At 44.1% G+C, this 17,060-nt stretch overlaps 1 protein-coding gene across 1 annotated transcript in view; it reads right to left on the bottom strand.

Annotated features, from left to right (window-relative positions):
* The window catches only part of ADRA1A (adrenoceptor alpha 1A), a 204,986-nt gene that overhangs the window by 79,077 nt on the left and 108,849 nt on the right, over window positions 1-17,060 (bottom strand). The window contains exons 2-3 of the mRNA XM_077472761.1: window positions 8,415-8,774; window positions 7,154-8,323 (exon numbers count right to left, since the gene is read on the bottom strand). Of these exons, the coding sequence (XP_077328887.1) occupies window positions 7,154-8,051 (898 nt within the window). The 5' untranslated portion in view covers window positions 8,052-8,323; window positions 8,415-8,774. The remainder of the gene's footprint in view (window positions 1-7,153; window positions 8,324-8,414; window positions 8,775-17,060) is intronic.

Genomic DNA, 17,060 nt, shown 5'->3' with positions numbered 1-17,060 from the left:
ACGTGAGCAGCCAACAGCATGCCTTCAATCCCCAACCAGTGATGGAGCCATAATGTCTATTAGTGGTTGTCAGTCACAATACCCATAGACAGTCTGCAGCAGTGCACCGCCACTATCCCGTGTAATTAAATGGAATCCCTCGGGGGAAATAAATGACAGTCACAAGCTGGTCGATGACAATCATAAAGCTCAGTCGGAACGGTGCAATAGCTGGAAACAAAACAATACTGATTTGGAGGAGCGTCACACCCTCACGGGCCTTTTTCATCATCAGCGCAGACAAACAGATGGAAGGGGAAACGTTATAATTCTCCGCAGTTAATAAGAAGGTTCGGCTTAATTAAAGAACATTTTACACTCCATTGGCGACATCATTAGAGATAAGGGTGTGATCATTCATCGGTAATTAGTGCTTTTCATTAAAAAAACAGCTCATAACTAATAAACACACATGTAGGGGTCTATAAGGGTCCAAAATTATTAGACAACGGCCCTGAAATAACTTTTAGTTCATATCAAGGACATTTACCATAAGCAGTGCCGGGACAAGGTCATCCAGTGCCGAAGGTGCCAAACTATACTCCCCCCTTCCCTGATGGGGGCGCCATAGATTATCTTTTTGCAGATGCGATCTAGGATATCAGCACTACAGCACCGCCCTGCCTGTCTGGCAATTACACAGAGCAACAAAAGAAAAAAAATGTTAGATGATTGGTTGGCACACTGAGAGTGCCGGTACCTGGTGTGGACCCATACCCCCTAAGTATGCCATTGGTGCAGACCATGGACCCCACCACTGGAGGAACAAATCCTCCTCTGTATGAGCTCCACCAGTCAGGTAGAGCAGCACCCAGGCAGCATGACCGGACAGTAAGGGCTCTTTCACATGGGTGGGTGAACCACTGAACCTCTGTTCAGGCTTCTCCTATCAGGTGGAGCAGCCCCAAGGAAGCATGGCGAGTTAGTAAGGGCTCTTTCACATGGGGGAACCATTGCACCTCTGCTCAGGCTGCACCTATCAGGTAGAGCAGCCCCAAGGCAGCATGGAGGGTCAGTAAGGGGTCTTTCACAAGGGGGAACCATTGCACCTCTGATCAAGCTTCTGCTATCGGGTAGAGCAGCCCTAAGGCAGCATGGAGGGTCAGTAAGGGCTCTTTCACATGGGAGAACCATTGAACCTCTGATCAAGCTTCTGCTATCGGGTAGAGGAGCCCCAAAGTAGCATGGAGGGTCAGTAAGGGCTCTTTCACATGGGTGAACCATTGCACCTCTGATCAAGCTTCTCCTATCGGGTGGAGCAGTCCCAAGGCAGCATGGTGGGTCAGTAAAGGCTCTTTCACATGGGAGAACCATTGAACCTCTGATCAAGCTTCTGCTATCGGGTAGAGCAGCCCTAAGGCAGCATGGCGGGTCAGTAAGGACTCTTTCACATGGGTGAACCATTGCACCTCTGATCAAGCTTCTCCTATCGGGTGGAGCAGTCCCAAGGCAGCATGGTGGGTCAGTAAAGGCTCTTTCACATGGGAGAACCATTGAACCTCTGATCAAGCTTCTCCTATCGGGTGGAGCAGCCCCAAGGCAGCATGGTGGGTCAGTAAGGGCTCTTTCACATGTGAGAACCATTGAACCTCTGATCAAGCTTCTCCTATCAGGTAGAGGAGCCCCAAAGTAGCATGGAGGGTCAGTAAGGACTCTTTCACATGGGTGAACCATTGCACCTCTGATCAACCTTCTCCTATCAGGTAGAGCAGCCCCAAGGCAGCATGGCGGGTCAGTAAGGGCTCTTTCACATGGGAGAACCATTGAACCTCTGATCAAGCTTCTCCTATCGGGTGGAGCAGTCCCAAGGCAGCATGGTGGGTCAGTAAGGGCTCTTTCACATGTGAGAACCATTGAACCTCTGATCAAGCTTCTCCTATCAGGTAGAGGAGCCCCAAAGTAGCATGGAGGGTCAGTAAGGACTCTTTCACATGGGTGAACCATTGCACCTCTGATCAACCTTCTCCTATCAGGTAGAGCAGCCCCAAGGCAGCATGGCGGGTCAGTAAGGGCTCTTTCACATGGGAGAACCATTGAACCTCTGATCAAACTTCTCCTATCAGGTGGAGCAGCCCCAAGGCAGCATGGCGGGTCAATAAGAGCTCTTTTACAGGGGCGGCTGGGGGTTAGACACAGTTTTACTGCCCCCAGGCGCTCATTCAAATGTAAACAATACAGTCTGGTGGGGCTGTACACATGGCATGGGCAGCATTTTCAAAACCACCTGTCAAACCTGCCCATTGAGTTCAAAGCACACTGAAACAAAAGTTGCCTGATGGCTGAAACGCATTGGCTGTTTTACAGCTGTTTCATGTCATCTCAATAAAAGGACATTGCCAGTTAACATTTACCCGAGTGCCGACTGTCCCTCCACTGGTTCACAGTACACAGAGGCATCAGCAGCCTTTCAGTCTGAGCTCTGGGTGGAGCTGAGGATTGAAGGAAGGAAACAGCACCCCTACACCTGTTTGCTTCTATGGACCCTGCTCTAGGGTGTTTTCTTGTAGAAAATATATAATGTTTGGGGGTTTTAACCATCTGGCGATTGCCCGCCTGCAATGCACTGTGGGCGAGCTGCCACCGTAGGCAAAACGGAATACCCATACGCCACTGGCTGGGAGCTGCATGTGCACCTCCCAGCCATCACCCACTGTGATTGTACACAGCGGGAGCCTGTCAGCAAGTCCTCGCCAATTACTCACGACTGGGACACGCTGATCGGCTGTGTCCAATCACAGCCCAGAGAGCTCTGTATAAAGGGAATGATCTTTCAGTTTATCATCCCTGAAAAGCAGGGATAAGAAACTGAGAGCTCTCGTGGTAGAAGCAGGACACATTACACATAGTTAGACACACATTTAACCACTTGGCGCCCGCTCTATAGCCAAAAGACGGCTACAGAGCGGATGCTATCTACCGGGAGGCCGTCCCTGGACGTCCTCCTATTTACTTCTCCTCTGCGCGCCACCGTGGGCACGCATCGGGGAAGTTCTGTGTTGGCCGTGTCCCTTGGACACAGCCAATCACAGATCGTGCTAAATTGCCAATCACAGCGGCCATTTAGCACTTAATCGGCCTGTCCAATGAGAGGTGATCTCATATGTAAACATATTAGATCATCTCTCATCGCCGGCTCCCCTCCTCACACAGACAGCGTGTAAGGAGGGAGAGCTTCCATGCTGCAGCTGCAGCGCCAGTGAGAACACACACACACACAGTGAAACACACACACGCCCACCTGTCCCCAGTGCCATCTATCAGTGCCATCTGTCCCCTGTGCCACATATCAGTGCCACCTGTCACCAGTGCAACCCGTCCCCAGTGCTACCTATCAGTGCCATCTGTCCCCAGTGTCACCTGTCAATGCCATCTGTCCCCAGTGCCACCTATCAATGCACCCTGTCCCCAGTGTCACCTGTCCCCAGTGCCACCTATCCGTGCCACCTGTCCCCAGTGCCACCTGTCCCTAGTGCCACGTGTCCCCAGTGCCACGTGTCATCAGTGGCACGTATTTGTGCCATCTGTCATCAGTGTCAGCTGTCATCAGTGGCACGTATTAGTGCCATCTGTCATCAGTGCCACATGTCATCAGTGCCACATATTAGTTCCATCTGTCATCGGTGTCAAGTGTCATCAGTGCCACGTATTAGTGGCATCTGTCGTCAGTGTTCACATCAGTGAATGAATGAATGAAATACTTGTATACCGCACAATGTGAACTGAATTGCCTCACCTGCCATCAGTGCCACGTCAGTGCCACGTGTCATTGTCCTGGTGCTCCAGGGCCTTCAAAAGTGTAATGGGTAGTCAACAAGTTAGATGTGTAATTTATGCTCCTAGAACACATGATGGCGCTCCCTGCATGTTGGGCGTCTCTAAGTGGCCAGACTGTGAAAAAGTCCCACACATGTAGTATTGTAATACTCATGAGGAGAAGCAGAATGTATTTTGGGGCATTATTTGTGGTATACACATGCCATGTGAGAGAAATAACCTATTACAATGACAATTTTGTGGGAAAAAAATAAAAAACAAAAAAAATCTTCATTTTGCAAAGAATTGTGGGAAAAAACGACAACACCAAAAAGCTCACCATGCCTCTTACTAAATACCTTGGAATGTCTACTTTCCAAAAAGGGGTCATTTAGGGGGTATTTGTACTTTCCTGACTTGTTCGGGTCGCAAGAAATGAGATCGGCCACCAGTACATCAGATGTGATCAATTTTTTATGATTCGCACCACACCTTGTAGACTCTCTAACTTTCTCAAAGACCAAATAATATCCACTAATTTGGGTTATTTTTACCAAAGATATGTAGCAGTATAAATTGTGGCCAAAATTTACAAAGAAAAATTAATAATTTGCATAATTTTATCACAGAAACAAAGAAAAATGCGATTTTCTTCAAAATTTTCGGTCTTTTTTCATTTATAGCGCAAAAAATAAAAAACCCCAGAGGTGATCAAATACCACCAAAAGAAAGCTCTATTTGTGGGAAAAAAAGGACAAAAAATTAATTTGGGTACAGTGTTGCATGACTGAGTAATTGTCATTCAAAGTGTGAGAGCACCGAAAGCTGAAAATTGGTCTGGGCAGGAGGGGGGTTTAAGTGCCCAATAGGCAAGTGGTTAAAGGGATTGTAAAAATAATTTTTTTATTTTTTAAAAATAACAAACATGTTATACCTACCTCCACTGTGCAGCTCGTTTTGCACAGAGTGGCCCCCGAACCTGCTCTTCTGGGGTCCCTCAGCGGCTGTCTCTGCTTCCCCCCCGCAAGTACTTCTCACGTTCATGCGAGCTCCCTCACATGATGAGAAGCACTTGCGAGCGCGCTCCCGTCATACAGCCGGCGGCTATAGCCGCTCGCTGTATCACTCTGCCCCTCCGCCCGGGCACGCCGCATCATTAGATGTGATTGACAGCAGCGCAAACCAATGGCTGCGCTGCTTTCAATCCATCCACTCCAGCCAGTCAACGGCAAGGCTGAGCGGCGAAGAGGACGTCGGGGGCGAGCGCGGGACTTTCGAGGGGTCAGGTAAGTAAAACAGGGGGGCTGGGGGGGGGGGGCGGCACTGTCAGATGTTTTTTCACCTTAATGCATAGAATGCATTAAGGTGAAAAAACATTTACCTTTACAACCCCTTTAACCCCTTGATTACCCCTTTCCCAACCAGTGTCATTAGTACAGTAACAGTGTATAGTATTACCATTGATCACTGTATTAGTGTCACTGGTGATGTCAGTGGCAGTTAATGAATCCCCCCCCCCCCCCCATATTGGTTATTGCCAGATCATCAGGAGTCCCATTATAAGTCACGGACCACTAATCACGTAATAAAAATTCTGGTATATATATATATATATATATATATATATATATATATATATATATATATATATATATATATATATATATATATATATATATATATATATCCATATCCATATCTATATATATATATATATATATATATATATATATATATATATATATATATATATATATATATATATAGAGAGAGAGAGATATATATATATATATATATATATATATATATATATATATATATATATATATATATATATATATATATATATAGAGAGAGAGAGAGAGAGAGAGATACACACCATAGTTTGTAGGTGCTATATGTTTCACGCAAACCAATCAATATACGCTTATTGGGACTTTTAAAATCAAAAACATGTAGCAGAATACATTTTTGCGAAAAAAGGATTGAAGAAATTTTTTTTTTTTTAATTTTTAATTTTACTGGATGTGTTTCATAGCAGAAAGTAAAAAATATTGTTATTTTTTTCAATTTTAGGGGGGTTTTCATTTATATCGCAAAAAGTAAGAAACCCAGCGATGATCAAATACCATCAAAAGAAAGCTCTATTTGTGTGAAAAAAAAAAAAAAAATGATATAAATTTCATTTGGGTACAGTGTTACATGACCGTGCAATCATCAGTTAAAGTAGCGCGGTTACGAATAGCAAAAATGGTCTGGTCATGAAGGGGGTGAAATCTTCCAGAGCTCGAGTGGTTAAAAGCAAAAAAAAGAAATCTAATAGGACAACAAACAAATGTTCTGAGAATTTTCATATGATATTTCCTAAACCGATTCCTAATGCCGCGTACCCACGGCCGGACTTTGACAACAAAGGTCCGACGGAACTAATCCGTCGGACAAATTTCGATCGGGTGTGGGCTTCATCGGACCTTTGCTGTCGAAAAATCAGACGGACTTTAGATTTAGAACATGTTTCAAATCTTTCCGATGGACTCGAGTCCGGTCGAAAAATTAGTTTGTCTGTGTGCTGGTCCGACGGATGAAAACCGACGCTAGGGCAGCTATTGGCTACTGGCTATGAACTTCCTTATTCTAGTCCGGTCGTACGTCATCACGGTCGAATCCGTCGGACTTTGGTGTGATTGTGTGTGGCCAAGTCCGTTCATTCGGAAAGTCAGTTGGAAGTCCATTGGGAAGACCGTCGGACCTAGTCTGCCGGAAAGTCCGGTCGTGTGTACGCGGCATAAGAATTTTTATTTGAAAATCTATCCATCTATGGATATCTATCTAGCTGTAGGCTATGGTTCCAGAGCTGAAGTGGTTAAAGGGGTTGTAAAGCTTTGTTTTTTTATTTTCTAAATAGGTCCCTTCAAGCTAGTGCATTGTTGGTTCACTTATCTTTTCCTTCGATTTCCCTTCTAAATGTTTTTTTTTCTTTGTCTGAATTTCTCACTTCCTGTTTCTCCTCAGTAAACTTCACACCATCATCCGAGCGGTGTTTAGTCAGCCAGAACAGCTTACTGAGGAGGAACAGGAAGTGAGAAATTCAGACAAAGAAAACAAAGAAAAAAAAAAAACATTTAGAAGGGAAATCGAAGGAAAAAGGTAAGTGAACCGACAATGCACTAGCTTAAAGGAACCTATTTAGAAAATAAAAAAACGAACATTTACAACCCCTTTAATAGTCAGGCCTAAAATTATAATTTTTTTAAACATGTGTGCAAAAAAGGCAAAAAAAAAAAACTTAAAATTTATAGAACGATTCCCAGAAACTTTCATTTCTGCAACAGAATGTTACATAGTAAGTAAAATCCCTTACCTATAGGCATAGCAAGAAAAAAAGGGAGCCAGCATAGGACAAAACATCCCACGACTATCCCCAGTGTCTTTGCAGCTTTCTTTTCCCTGGAAAATTTAAGGAGTCGTACAGAGAAGTGGGTTTTGTTCTTCGTACTGGAGTTGGAGTTGATGCTATTGGGGGTGCTCTTCCGGTGAATCCTCAACGTCACCTCCTCAGAGTCCGATTTCTCACATTTCATTCCAGAGTTTAAAACTTTGCCCTCCCTTTTGGCCACGATGTAAACCCTAAAGTACATGACAAGAATAATTGTCAGGGGAAGATAAAAGGAACCAAAGGCAGAGAAGAGCGCATAGGCCGGCTCTTCTGTGATTTCACAGATGGTCTCGTCATCCGGCGCCGGCTCCTTCCAACCGAATAAAGGTCCAATGGAGATCACGAGGGACAAGACCCACACGCAGAGTAGAGCAAGAAGACCTCGTCTTTCGGTCATAATGCTGGGGTACCTCAGCGGATAGCTAACCCCTATATAGCGGTCAATAGATATGACACATAAGCTCATTATGGAAGCCGTACAACAAAGGACATCGACGGCTGCCCAGATGTTGCAGAAAATACGTCCGAACAGCCAGTAGCCTTGGATCTCAAAAGTGGCGGAGAATGGAAGAACCATGGACATCAAGAGTAGGTCTGCTACGGCAAGGTTGACGATGAAATAATGGGTCACGGTTTGTAGGTGCCGGTGGCAGGCGACTGAAAGTATGACCAGGATGTTTCCAAGAACACCGAAGGTGATGAAGACCCCGAAGATAACTCCAATGATAATGGTTTTGGAGATGCTGTTGGTGGGCGTCTGGTGAGTGCAGTTTAGACAGAGAGGGATCGATTCTACTGTGTTGTTCTGATTAAATAGGACCATGATCAAGTTGAGTCAAGTCTCTTTAAAGAAATTATGACTCCGAAGTTCCAAGTCAAGAAACGGATTCCTATGTTTAAGGTTCTGGAAATGGCTTTTCAGGCCAAAATACACATTCAGGCACTGATTAACACGCAGAATTTAGAACGCGGCCAGCGTGATGTTTACATTCCTCGTCCTCGTGATCGTCCTCGTGATTGATCAGAGATGGTAACTCCAAAATCATTTTGAAATGTTTTCCTTTACTCTGGGCACTTCCAAGTTATTCCGATGATCTGCAGATGTGAAGAGATTTCATTGAACACCAATTCTTTTACGAAATCACGTCTTAGCATTTCACATTTATCGTACGAAATGTCATCCTACCTGTGAAGGTGTTTTTGGGTTGAGTAGCTTCCTGATAACGGTTTGGTTGTAGCGGAGCATATATTTGGCAAAATGTGCTTTTATCAAGGTTTATATCATATCTTGTAAACCCCTGTATTGTACTTTTTCTTATTACACTTAGAAACACTTTATCAACGTCTGTTCCTTGAGATGAATCTCTCCTGGAGAAAAGGCCGTTGAAGACTTTTGGAGGATCCTCCAATTTCCAGTCCGTTGTCTTATTCTTTGGAGGTTGAAATGGTTTGGAACAAAGTTTCTCTAACTGGACTGGTGAAGACTGGTAGACAAGGCCCCTGTGACGTTGCCGTCTTCTCATGTTAGTCCAAAGGTTCTGATCACCTACAATACAAAATACAAATAAGAGGGTCAGATAAGCCTGAGCAGGTAAAGTTCAAAATGTTTTCACTGATGCATGGTTTTTACTGTTTTATGCCAGAATAGGCTATAGTGATCTAATGAAAATCTGATAGGGCTCCTACTCTATCTTTCTGGAAGCACTTGGTCAATTCAGTTATTCCTCTCTACAGAGCAACTTAATTGTCCTGGGGCTGCCCCAAAAAGAAGGTGTAGAATTTTTGGTTAAACTCTGATTCTATCGTGGACAGGGCCGTCTTTAATATTGATTGGACCCTGGGCAAACATTTTCTCGCCCCCCCCCCCCATACAGTTTCGCTCACCACCTGCTCTGTGACATACAATAAATAGCAGCTAGACCTAAAATCAGTTTACTGAATCAGATCGGGCAGCTATTGCGATTGGTTGCCAGAGGTTACCGAGTATCATTACCGCTCACTGACTGGTTGCTAGAGGTTACAGCACACATTACAGCTCACTGATTAGTTGCTAGAGGTTACAGAACATGATTTCTGCTTGTTGAGATTACTGTACAGTAATACTGCTCACTGATTCATTGCTAGAGGTTACAGCAAATCATCTCCTCACTCCAGGGGTCATACTATACATATGGATGCTGCCTTTATTGACATATCTATGCAGCTATTTACATATGAATGCTGCTGCTATTTACATATGAATGCTGGTTATTTACATGTAAACACAGGGTCTGCAGGTGAGTCATCTGTACACAACAATAGGACAGAGTTGGGCAGCATTAGTAGCAGCACTTCACACTGAGATATCAGGACACAGCAAGAGACAAGGACATTTAAATTGGGATAGTTGGCAAGTATGAGGCAGCTGCTTTGGGCCCCACAACAATGGCAGGGCCCAGGGCAGCTGCCCCTTTTGCCCTGCCTTAAAAACGGCCCTGACCGTGGATAACCAAGGCAATAGCTTGATAGACTCCCTGTCTGATGTTGTCCATTAATTAGACTGGGTTAGTAACAAATCCTTAAGGATGACCATTAATTGCTGCTGTATTTCCATGTGTGTAGTGGGGGGAAGGGGCTCTATGGTTCCTAGTATAATATCCTTGTGTGTAGTTTAGTAAGGGTAGTGTACTCTGTTGTATTTGTTGTGTTTTTGTGTGAGCAGCTGCATTTTTAACAATTCAGCTAAAAAGTTACATCACCTGCATTACGGCAAGGTTTGTGTACATGGATATGGTCACCACTGCAAAGATCAGTGGGCATGCAAAAGCAGACGGGAAGGAGGTCAAATCAAAATCAGAAGCATGTCAAACACAAGCTACATGCAACTCAAAGCAGTATCCATCTACAACAGAGGTGGTCAACTTGAAAATGATTGAGGGCTTCAGGTGTGGCCCCCAACACCTTCACAGGGCGGCACATAAGTTGGAGAACAATAACCTCCAGCACTGGTGTCAGTGAACACAAACATAACCCCAAACATTGCTGTCAATGAATGCAATAAACCCCCACCATCACCGCAATAAAAAAACAAAAACATTGTTGCAATAATAATACCCCATCATTGGTGTCCCTGGATGCAATAATAAACCCCAGCACTGGTGTCAGGGGCTGCAATAATAACCCACCAACATTGGTGCCAGTCGATACAATAATAACCCCCAACATTGGTGTCAGTAGATGCAACAATAACCCCCAGCATTGGTGTCAGTGGATGCAATAATAACCCCCATCCTCGGTGTCAGTGGATGTAGTAATAACCCCCATCCTCTGTGTCAGTGGATGCAACAATAACCCCCAACATTGGTGCCAGTGGATGCAATAATAACCCCCAGCATTGGTGTCAATGGATGCAATAATAACCCCCAATGTCGGTGTCAGTGGACGCAATAATAACTCTCAACATTGGTGTAAGTGGATGCAATAATAACCCCCATCCTTGGTGTCAGTGGATGCAGTAATAATCCCCATCCTCTGTGTCAGTGGATGCAATAATAACCCCCAACATTGGTGCCAGTGGATGCAATAATAACCCCCAACATTGTTGTCAGTGGATGCAATAATAACCCTCAGCACTGGTGTCAGTGGATGCAATTATAACTCCCAGCATTGGTGTCAGTGAATGCAATAATAACTCCCAGCATTGGTGTCAGTGGATGCAATAATAACTCCCAGTGTTGGTGTTAGTGTATGCAATAATGACCTCCAACATTGGTGTCATTGAATGCAATAATAACCTCCAGCATCTGTGTCAATGAGTGCAATATAAATCCCCAGTACTGGTGTCAGTACTATTAACCCCTCCCCCCCCCCTTTCCTAATGGGATGGCCACTGGCAGTTAAGTTTAAACTCCCCCCCCCCCCACACCCAACTGTATTGGTGGTCAGTGGCAGTGCAATTTAACCCCTATCCCCCATATCATATAGCTGTTTAATGGCAGTGAGAGTTAACCCATCCCCCCACCCCTCAAATTGCTGGTCATTGGCAGTGACATTTTTGGCAACAGAGATAGCATTCAGCTGACTAGTTTATTCAGTTTGATGTTTCAGCAGGGAGCAGCTCGCCAAATCTGTCTAAACAAACCCAGAAGGAAAAATTAAGGAAATCAGGATAAAAACTATTTTATTACATGTAACAGTTAGTTAATGTTAGAAGAATTCTTAGAAGAACAACCAAAATGAAGATCTTTCTTTTTATTCCATCAAAAAGTTTACAATCTACAATTATTTTATGATAAAATACTAAAAAAGATAAAAATTTGCACGAATTTAGAACCCCCGTTAAAGTCTATGGGACTCGAACGTTCAGAATAAAAAGTGCTAATTTTAATGGCTAATATGCAAAATATTGTCCTAAAAAGGGTTTGGGGACCTGACTCCTGCCCCAGGGGACATGGGTCAATGCCAATTTTTTTTTTTTAAAACGGCCGTTTTTTCGAGAGCACTGAAAAAAAAAGTGAAATATTCCTTTAAATATGGTGCCTGGGGGGTGTCTGTAGTATGCCTGTGAAGTGCCACGTGTTTCCCGTGTTTAGAACAGTCCCTGCACAAAATGACATCTAACGGAAAAAAAGTGCTGGAGGCACACAACACCCACTGTAAAGGCTGCAGACACCTGTATTAGAGAACACCAGCAATAAAGGGTAGACACAGATGTATACTGTGCTGGAGGCACACAACACACACTTTAACTCCTGCAGATGCCTCTATGAGAGAACACCAGCAATAAAGGGTAGATACAGGTGTATACTGTGCTGTGCTGGAGGCACACAACACCCACTAACTCCTGCAGATGCCTGTATTACAGAACACCAGCAATAAAGGGTAGATACAGCTGTATACTGTGCTGGAGACACACAACACCCACTTTAACTCCTGCAGATGCCTGTATTAGAGAACACCAGCAATAAAGGGTAGATACAGGTGTATACTGTGTTGTGCTGGAGGCACACAACACCCACTGTAAAGGCTGCAGACACCTGTATTAGAGAACACCAGCAATAAAGGGTAGACACAGATGTATACTGTGCTGGAGGCACACAACACACACTTTAACTCCTGCAGATGCCTGTATTAGAGAACACCAGCAATAAAGGGTAGATACAGGTGTATACTGTGTTGTGCTGGAGGCACACAACACCCACTGTAAAGGCTGCAGACACCTGTATTAGAGAACACCAGCAATAAAGGGTAGACACAGATGTATACTGTGCTGGAGGCACACAACACACACTTTAACTCCTGCAGATGCCTGTATTACAGAACACAGCAAAAAAGGGTAGATACAGGTGTATACTGTTCTGGAGGCACACAACACCCACTATCTCCTGCAGACGCCTGTATGAGAGAACACCAGCAATAAAGGGTAGATACAGGTGTATACTGTGCTGCGCTGGAGGCACACAACACCCACTAACTCCTGCAGATGCCTGTATTAGAGAACACCAGCAATAAAGGGTAGATACAGGTATATACTGTGCTGGAGGCACACAGCACCCACTTTAACTCCTGCAGATGCCTGAGAAAAGAACACACTGTCCCTGCCTATCTTGCTCTTTCCCTGCACACCGGAACACACTACACAAGGCCGCTGTGCTGGTGGCCTTATATAGTGTGGGGTGTGTATTGGCCACAGGCAGGATCAATTATGGCTCTCTTCGCTGCCGGCGCTGTGATTGGCCAAGCATGCGGGGTCACAGTGCATGCTTGGCCAATCATGAGCCAGCAATGCACTGCAATGGCGCAGTGCATTGTGGGCCGTGAGTGCCACACGAATTTGACGCGAACGGCCCATAACGTTCGGTATTCGCCGAACGTGCAAACAGCCGATGTTCGAGTCGAACACACCTTCGACTCGAACACCAATCTCATCCCTGTGAACAATGTGAGTGCAAAAGTTACACTAAACTTTCCGACAGAGAAAAACAATTCAAAAGATCATCAAGTAGGAAAAAAAAAAATGAAATATGCAATTTATAACGATCCCTTTTTAATGAAGCGAGGTCAGTAATAAGGGAATAATTACACTCCTTTGATTTTATTCAACTCCTCTTCTTGAGGCCGGTTTAATTACAAGGTGCTTCCAGTACAAATTGTATCGCGAGCCGCAACCACTAATCACATATCAGATCTGATCAGTTTAGAAAAAAAGTGAAAGCTAAAAAAAAAAAAACACAGAGGAGAGATCCGTGGAGAACAAAGTATCATCCGCCAATGTTTAATAACTCTTTCATTTGCAGCTCATGAGTTTAGGCCAAAATTTCTGAGAAGGACACAAATATCAATTTTCACAAAGTCAGCGGCTTCCGCGTTCTTCGATCGTTATGTCAGATGTTACTATGGGATACTGCACACAGAAGGCTTTTTTTACCTTCATGCAAAGAATACATGAAGGTAAAAAAAAACCTTGAGCCTCTTCAACCACTTCTAGACCGCTCCGCCGGCGTTACACGTCGGTACTCTGACATTGTATACCATTGTTATGGTAGCAGATAGCTGCCATAACCCCGTTTTTTTCTGAAATGGCGGGAGGTCCACTTTAATGTCCCATACACAAAGTCGGACATTCCGACCACAATATCCGACGTATTTTTTCTGACAGATTTTGGCCGAAACTTGTTGTCAGAAAACTTTAATCGTTCTCAACGAGGTGACGTCAAACACGTACGTCGAGACTATAAACGGGCCAGTAGCCAATAGCCTTTGTCTCTTAGTTTATTCTGAGCAATGCGTGGCGCTTTTTCCGTTGGAATTGTCTACACACGATCGGAATTTATGCGATCGAATTTTGTTGTCAGAAAAATTTTTTAGATCCTGCTCTCAAACTTTGTGCGTCGGAAAATCCGACGGAAAAAGTCAGATGAAGCCCACACACGGTTGGATTTTCCGACAACACGATCCGATCGCACGTTTTCCGTCAGAAAATCCGAGCGCGTGTATGGGTCATAAGATTAATGTGATCTCCGCGGCGAATCCGCCGCGAGATCACTTTTATCGGCGCCGGCGGTAGTGGCGGAGATAATCAAATCCTTTCCCCTCAGAGATAAGAGAGGGAATGATGAGCCCCCCCCACTCAACTCAACGATGTTGGATGATGGAAGAAACGTCAAACGTCACTTCCACCCAATGGCCTTCAAGGGACATTGTCTTTTCTTTTTTTTTTTATAATATTTTCTTATTGCATTTTAGTGTAAATATGAGATGTGAGGTCTTTTTGACCCCCCCCAGATCTAACATTAAAGAGGTCCTGTCATGCTTTTTTTTTCTATTTTAAGGGATGTTTACTGTGACAGACCTAGCCAGGACAGAGGCTTTTGGAGGGGACTCAATGCTGGCCTCTAGCATACCGATTATGGGCCCTGGCATTTGGGGGAACGGTGCTCTTTGTGAGCTGTATGCCTGGGGGACCCTTGAGGTGGTGTTACTTTGGATTCAGGTCCATGCCCCAACCCCCCCCCCCCCCACAAGACACACAGACTCTGGGAACCCTGTATATGCCATATTAGAAATAGTGACCAATTCATACTGTTGGGACACATGCTGTTGGATACTATTCTCATCAACTCCAGCCACCTGTCTGTTGTCTTCTATAATGTAAATGAGTCTAGTCTGGCTTGCCACAGCTTTTAAGAGTCTTTCACCCATTGTTGTTTGTGCTAATTAACCCTGCAATTGTATGAAGGCGTTCTGTGTTGATATGTATGATAATGTTTAATGTAGTTAGGGAGTCACATCGGCTGCTTTAAGGGATTAGTTAATTAGCTCATGTTAATTAGGTTTCTTGGTTACAGTTGTATTGTTGGAGTAATATGAGCAGGAGGGGGGAACCTCCTCTCCTACTGTATACAACACTTGTATTTTAGTTCTAATAAAACAGTCCATGTTCAGCAACTAAACAAGTATCACCTTGTTTTGTTCTTGTGAGCGGTTGGAATATCTGATATCTATATTCAGACTGGGAGGAAGTGGTATATGACAAAAGCACACAAACGGAGTGTAGGGACGTTTCTTTACATTTACATTCCTTGTAATAGAAATAAAAGTCATCCCAAATTTTTTTTTCCAAATAAAAAGTAAAATAAAAGTGCTCCCTCCCGCCAAACTCGCGTGCAGAAGCGAACGCATACGTAGGAAGCTCCCGCATGTGTAAACGAGTTCAAACCACGTATGTGTGTTATCGCCGCGATCGTTAGAGCGAGAGCAATAATTCTAGCACTAGACCTCCTCCGTAACTCAAAACTGGTAACCCGTAGACGTTTTTAAATGTCGCCTATGGAGATTTTGTTAAGAGTCAAAGTTTGTCGCCATTCCACGAGCGGGGCGCAATTTTGAAATGTGACATGTTGGGTATCAATTTACTCGGTGTAACATCAGCTTTCACAATATAAAAATAAAAAATGGGCTAACTGTTTTCTTATGTTTTTATTCAAAAAAGTGTGCTTGTAAGACCGCTGTGCAAATACGGTGTGACATAAAATTATTGTAATGACCGCCATTTAATTCTCTAGGGCGGTGATGGTGAACCTTGACACCCCAGATGTTTTGGAACTACATTTCCCATGATGCTCATGCACTCTGCAGTGTAGTTGAGCATCATGGGAAATGTAGTTCTAAAACATCTGGAGTGCCGAGGTTCACCATCACTGCTCTAGGGTGTCTGAAAAAAAATATATATATATCTATATAATGTTTGGGTTGTTCTAAGTAATTTTCTATCAAAAAAAAAAAAATGATTTTAACTAGTTAAATACTAGTAGTTTGTATTTGTTCTTTAGTAAATTGTTTCAATTAAATTTTTTTCAATTTTCAATTCCAATTTCATACGGATTTAGACACGTTTCTCATAAACGCCTCCGATACACATCCTTTTGTCTGTCATTACCAGTTATATTTAAAGTGGTTGTAAACCCTTACAAACCACTTTGACCTACAGGTAAGCCTAGATTAAGGCTTACCTGTAGGTCCAAGCAATATCTCCTAAACCTATATGGTTTAGGAGATATTTGCCCGAAAACGGGCACCGCTGTCTACGGCGCATGCGCCGTAGACAGCGGCGCGCAGGCGCACTGAATGCGGCAGTTCCAAAAATGGAGCTGCCGCATTTGTCGACTCTCGTGCGCATGCGCGGGAGTGACGTCATCGCGGCTTCGCCGAATGACAGCGGCGGAGCTGCGAGACGCCACCAGCAAGATGGATGCGGCGGACTACAGGGGACAGCGCAACTTCGCTGGCTCCTGTGTCAGGTAAGTGACACATAATGGGCTACTATGCTATGCGATGCGATGCGATGCGATGCGATGCGATGCATAGTAGTCCATTATGCTTTACCTTTGCAGGGAAAAAAAGAGGAAGTAAACTCATCAGGGTTTACTTCCGCTTTATTAAAAAAAAATACAATAAACCATTCATCCAGCTTTCCCACAAATAAGAACGGATAACCATATTTTCGAAATATTGTTACACAATAACACGATCTGCTCATATAACGATCGATTCATCATCCATTGCCTGAAGGTTTTGGGTAAGACTATCGCACAGCGTGCCAATGTGATGAGCCGAGATAAAACCAATTACCCTGAAAGAGCACCAATAGGAAAAGAAAAGGAAACCAGATGTTGGAGTGTCGCGGGAATCTCGTGTACTTGACGACTTTGCATGGCTGTTATGTTCCCCTCCGGGGCAATCAATCAAATTCTAGCTGTGATTTTATTTGATTTTTTTTCCCCCTGCAAGAGTTAGGCCTCATGTACATGGCTGCTGGTAAACGGACGTTCAGAGGCAGTCGACTGCTTTTTTC

The sequence above is a fragment of the Lithobates pipiens genome, unplaced genomic scaffold, assembly GCF_037356315.1.
Source record: "Lithobates pipiens isolate NorthernLeopardFrog02 unplaced genomic scaffold, aLitPip1_a1.2 Scaffold_8, whole genome shotgun sequence".
Classification (NCBI taxonomy): Eukaryota; Metazoa; Chordata; class Amphibia; order Anura; family Ranidae; genus Lithobates; species Lithobates pipiens.
The sequence above is the reverse complement of the archived record's forward strand: the minus strand, read 5'-3'. Positions and strand labels throughout refer to the sequence as shown.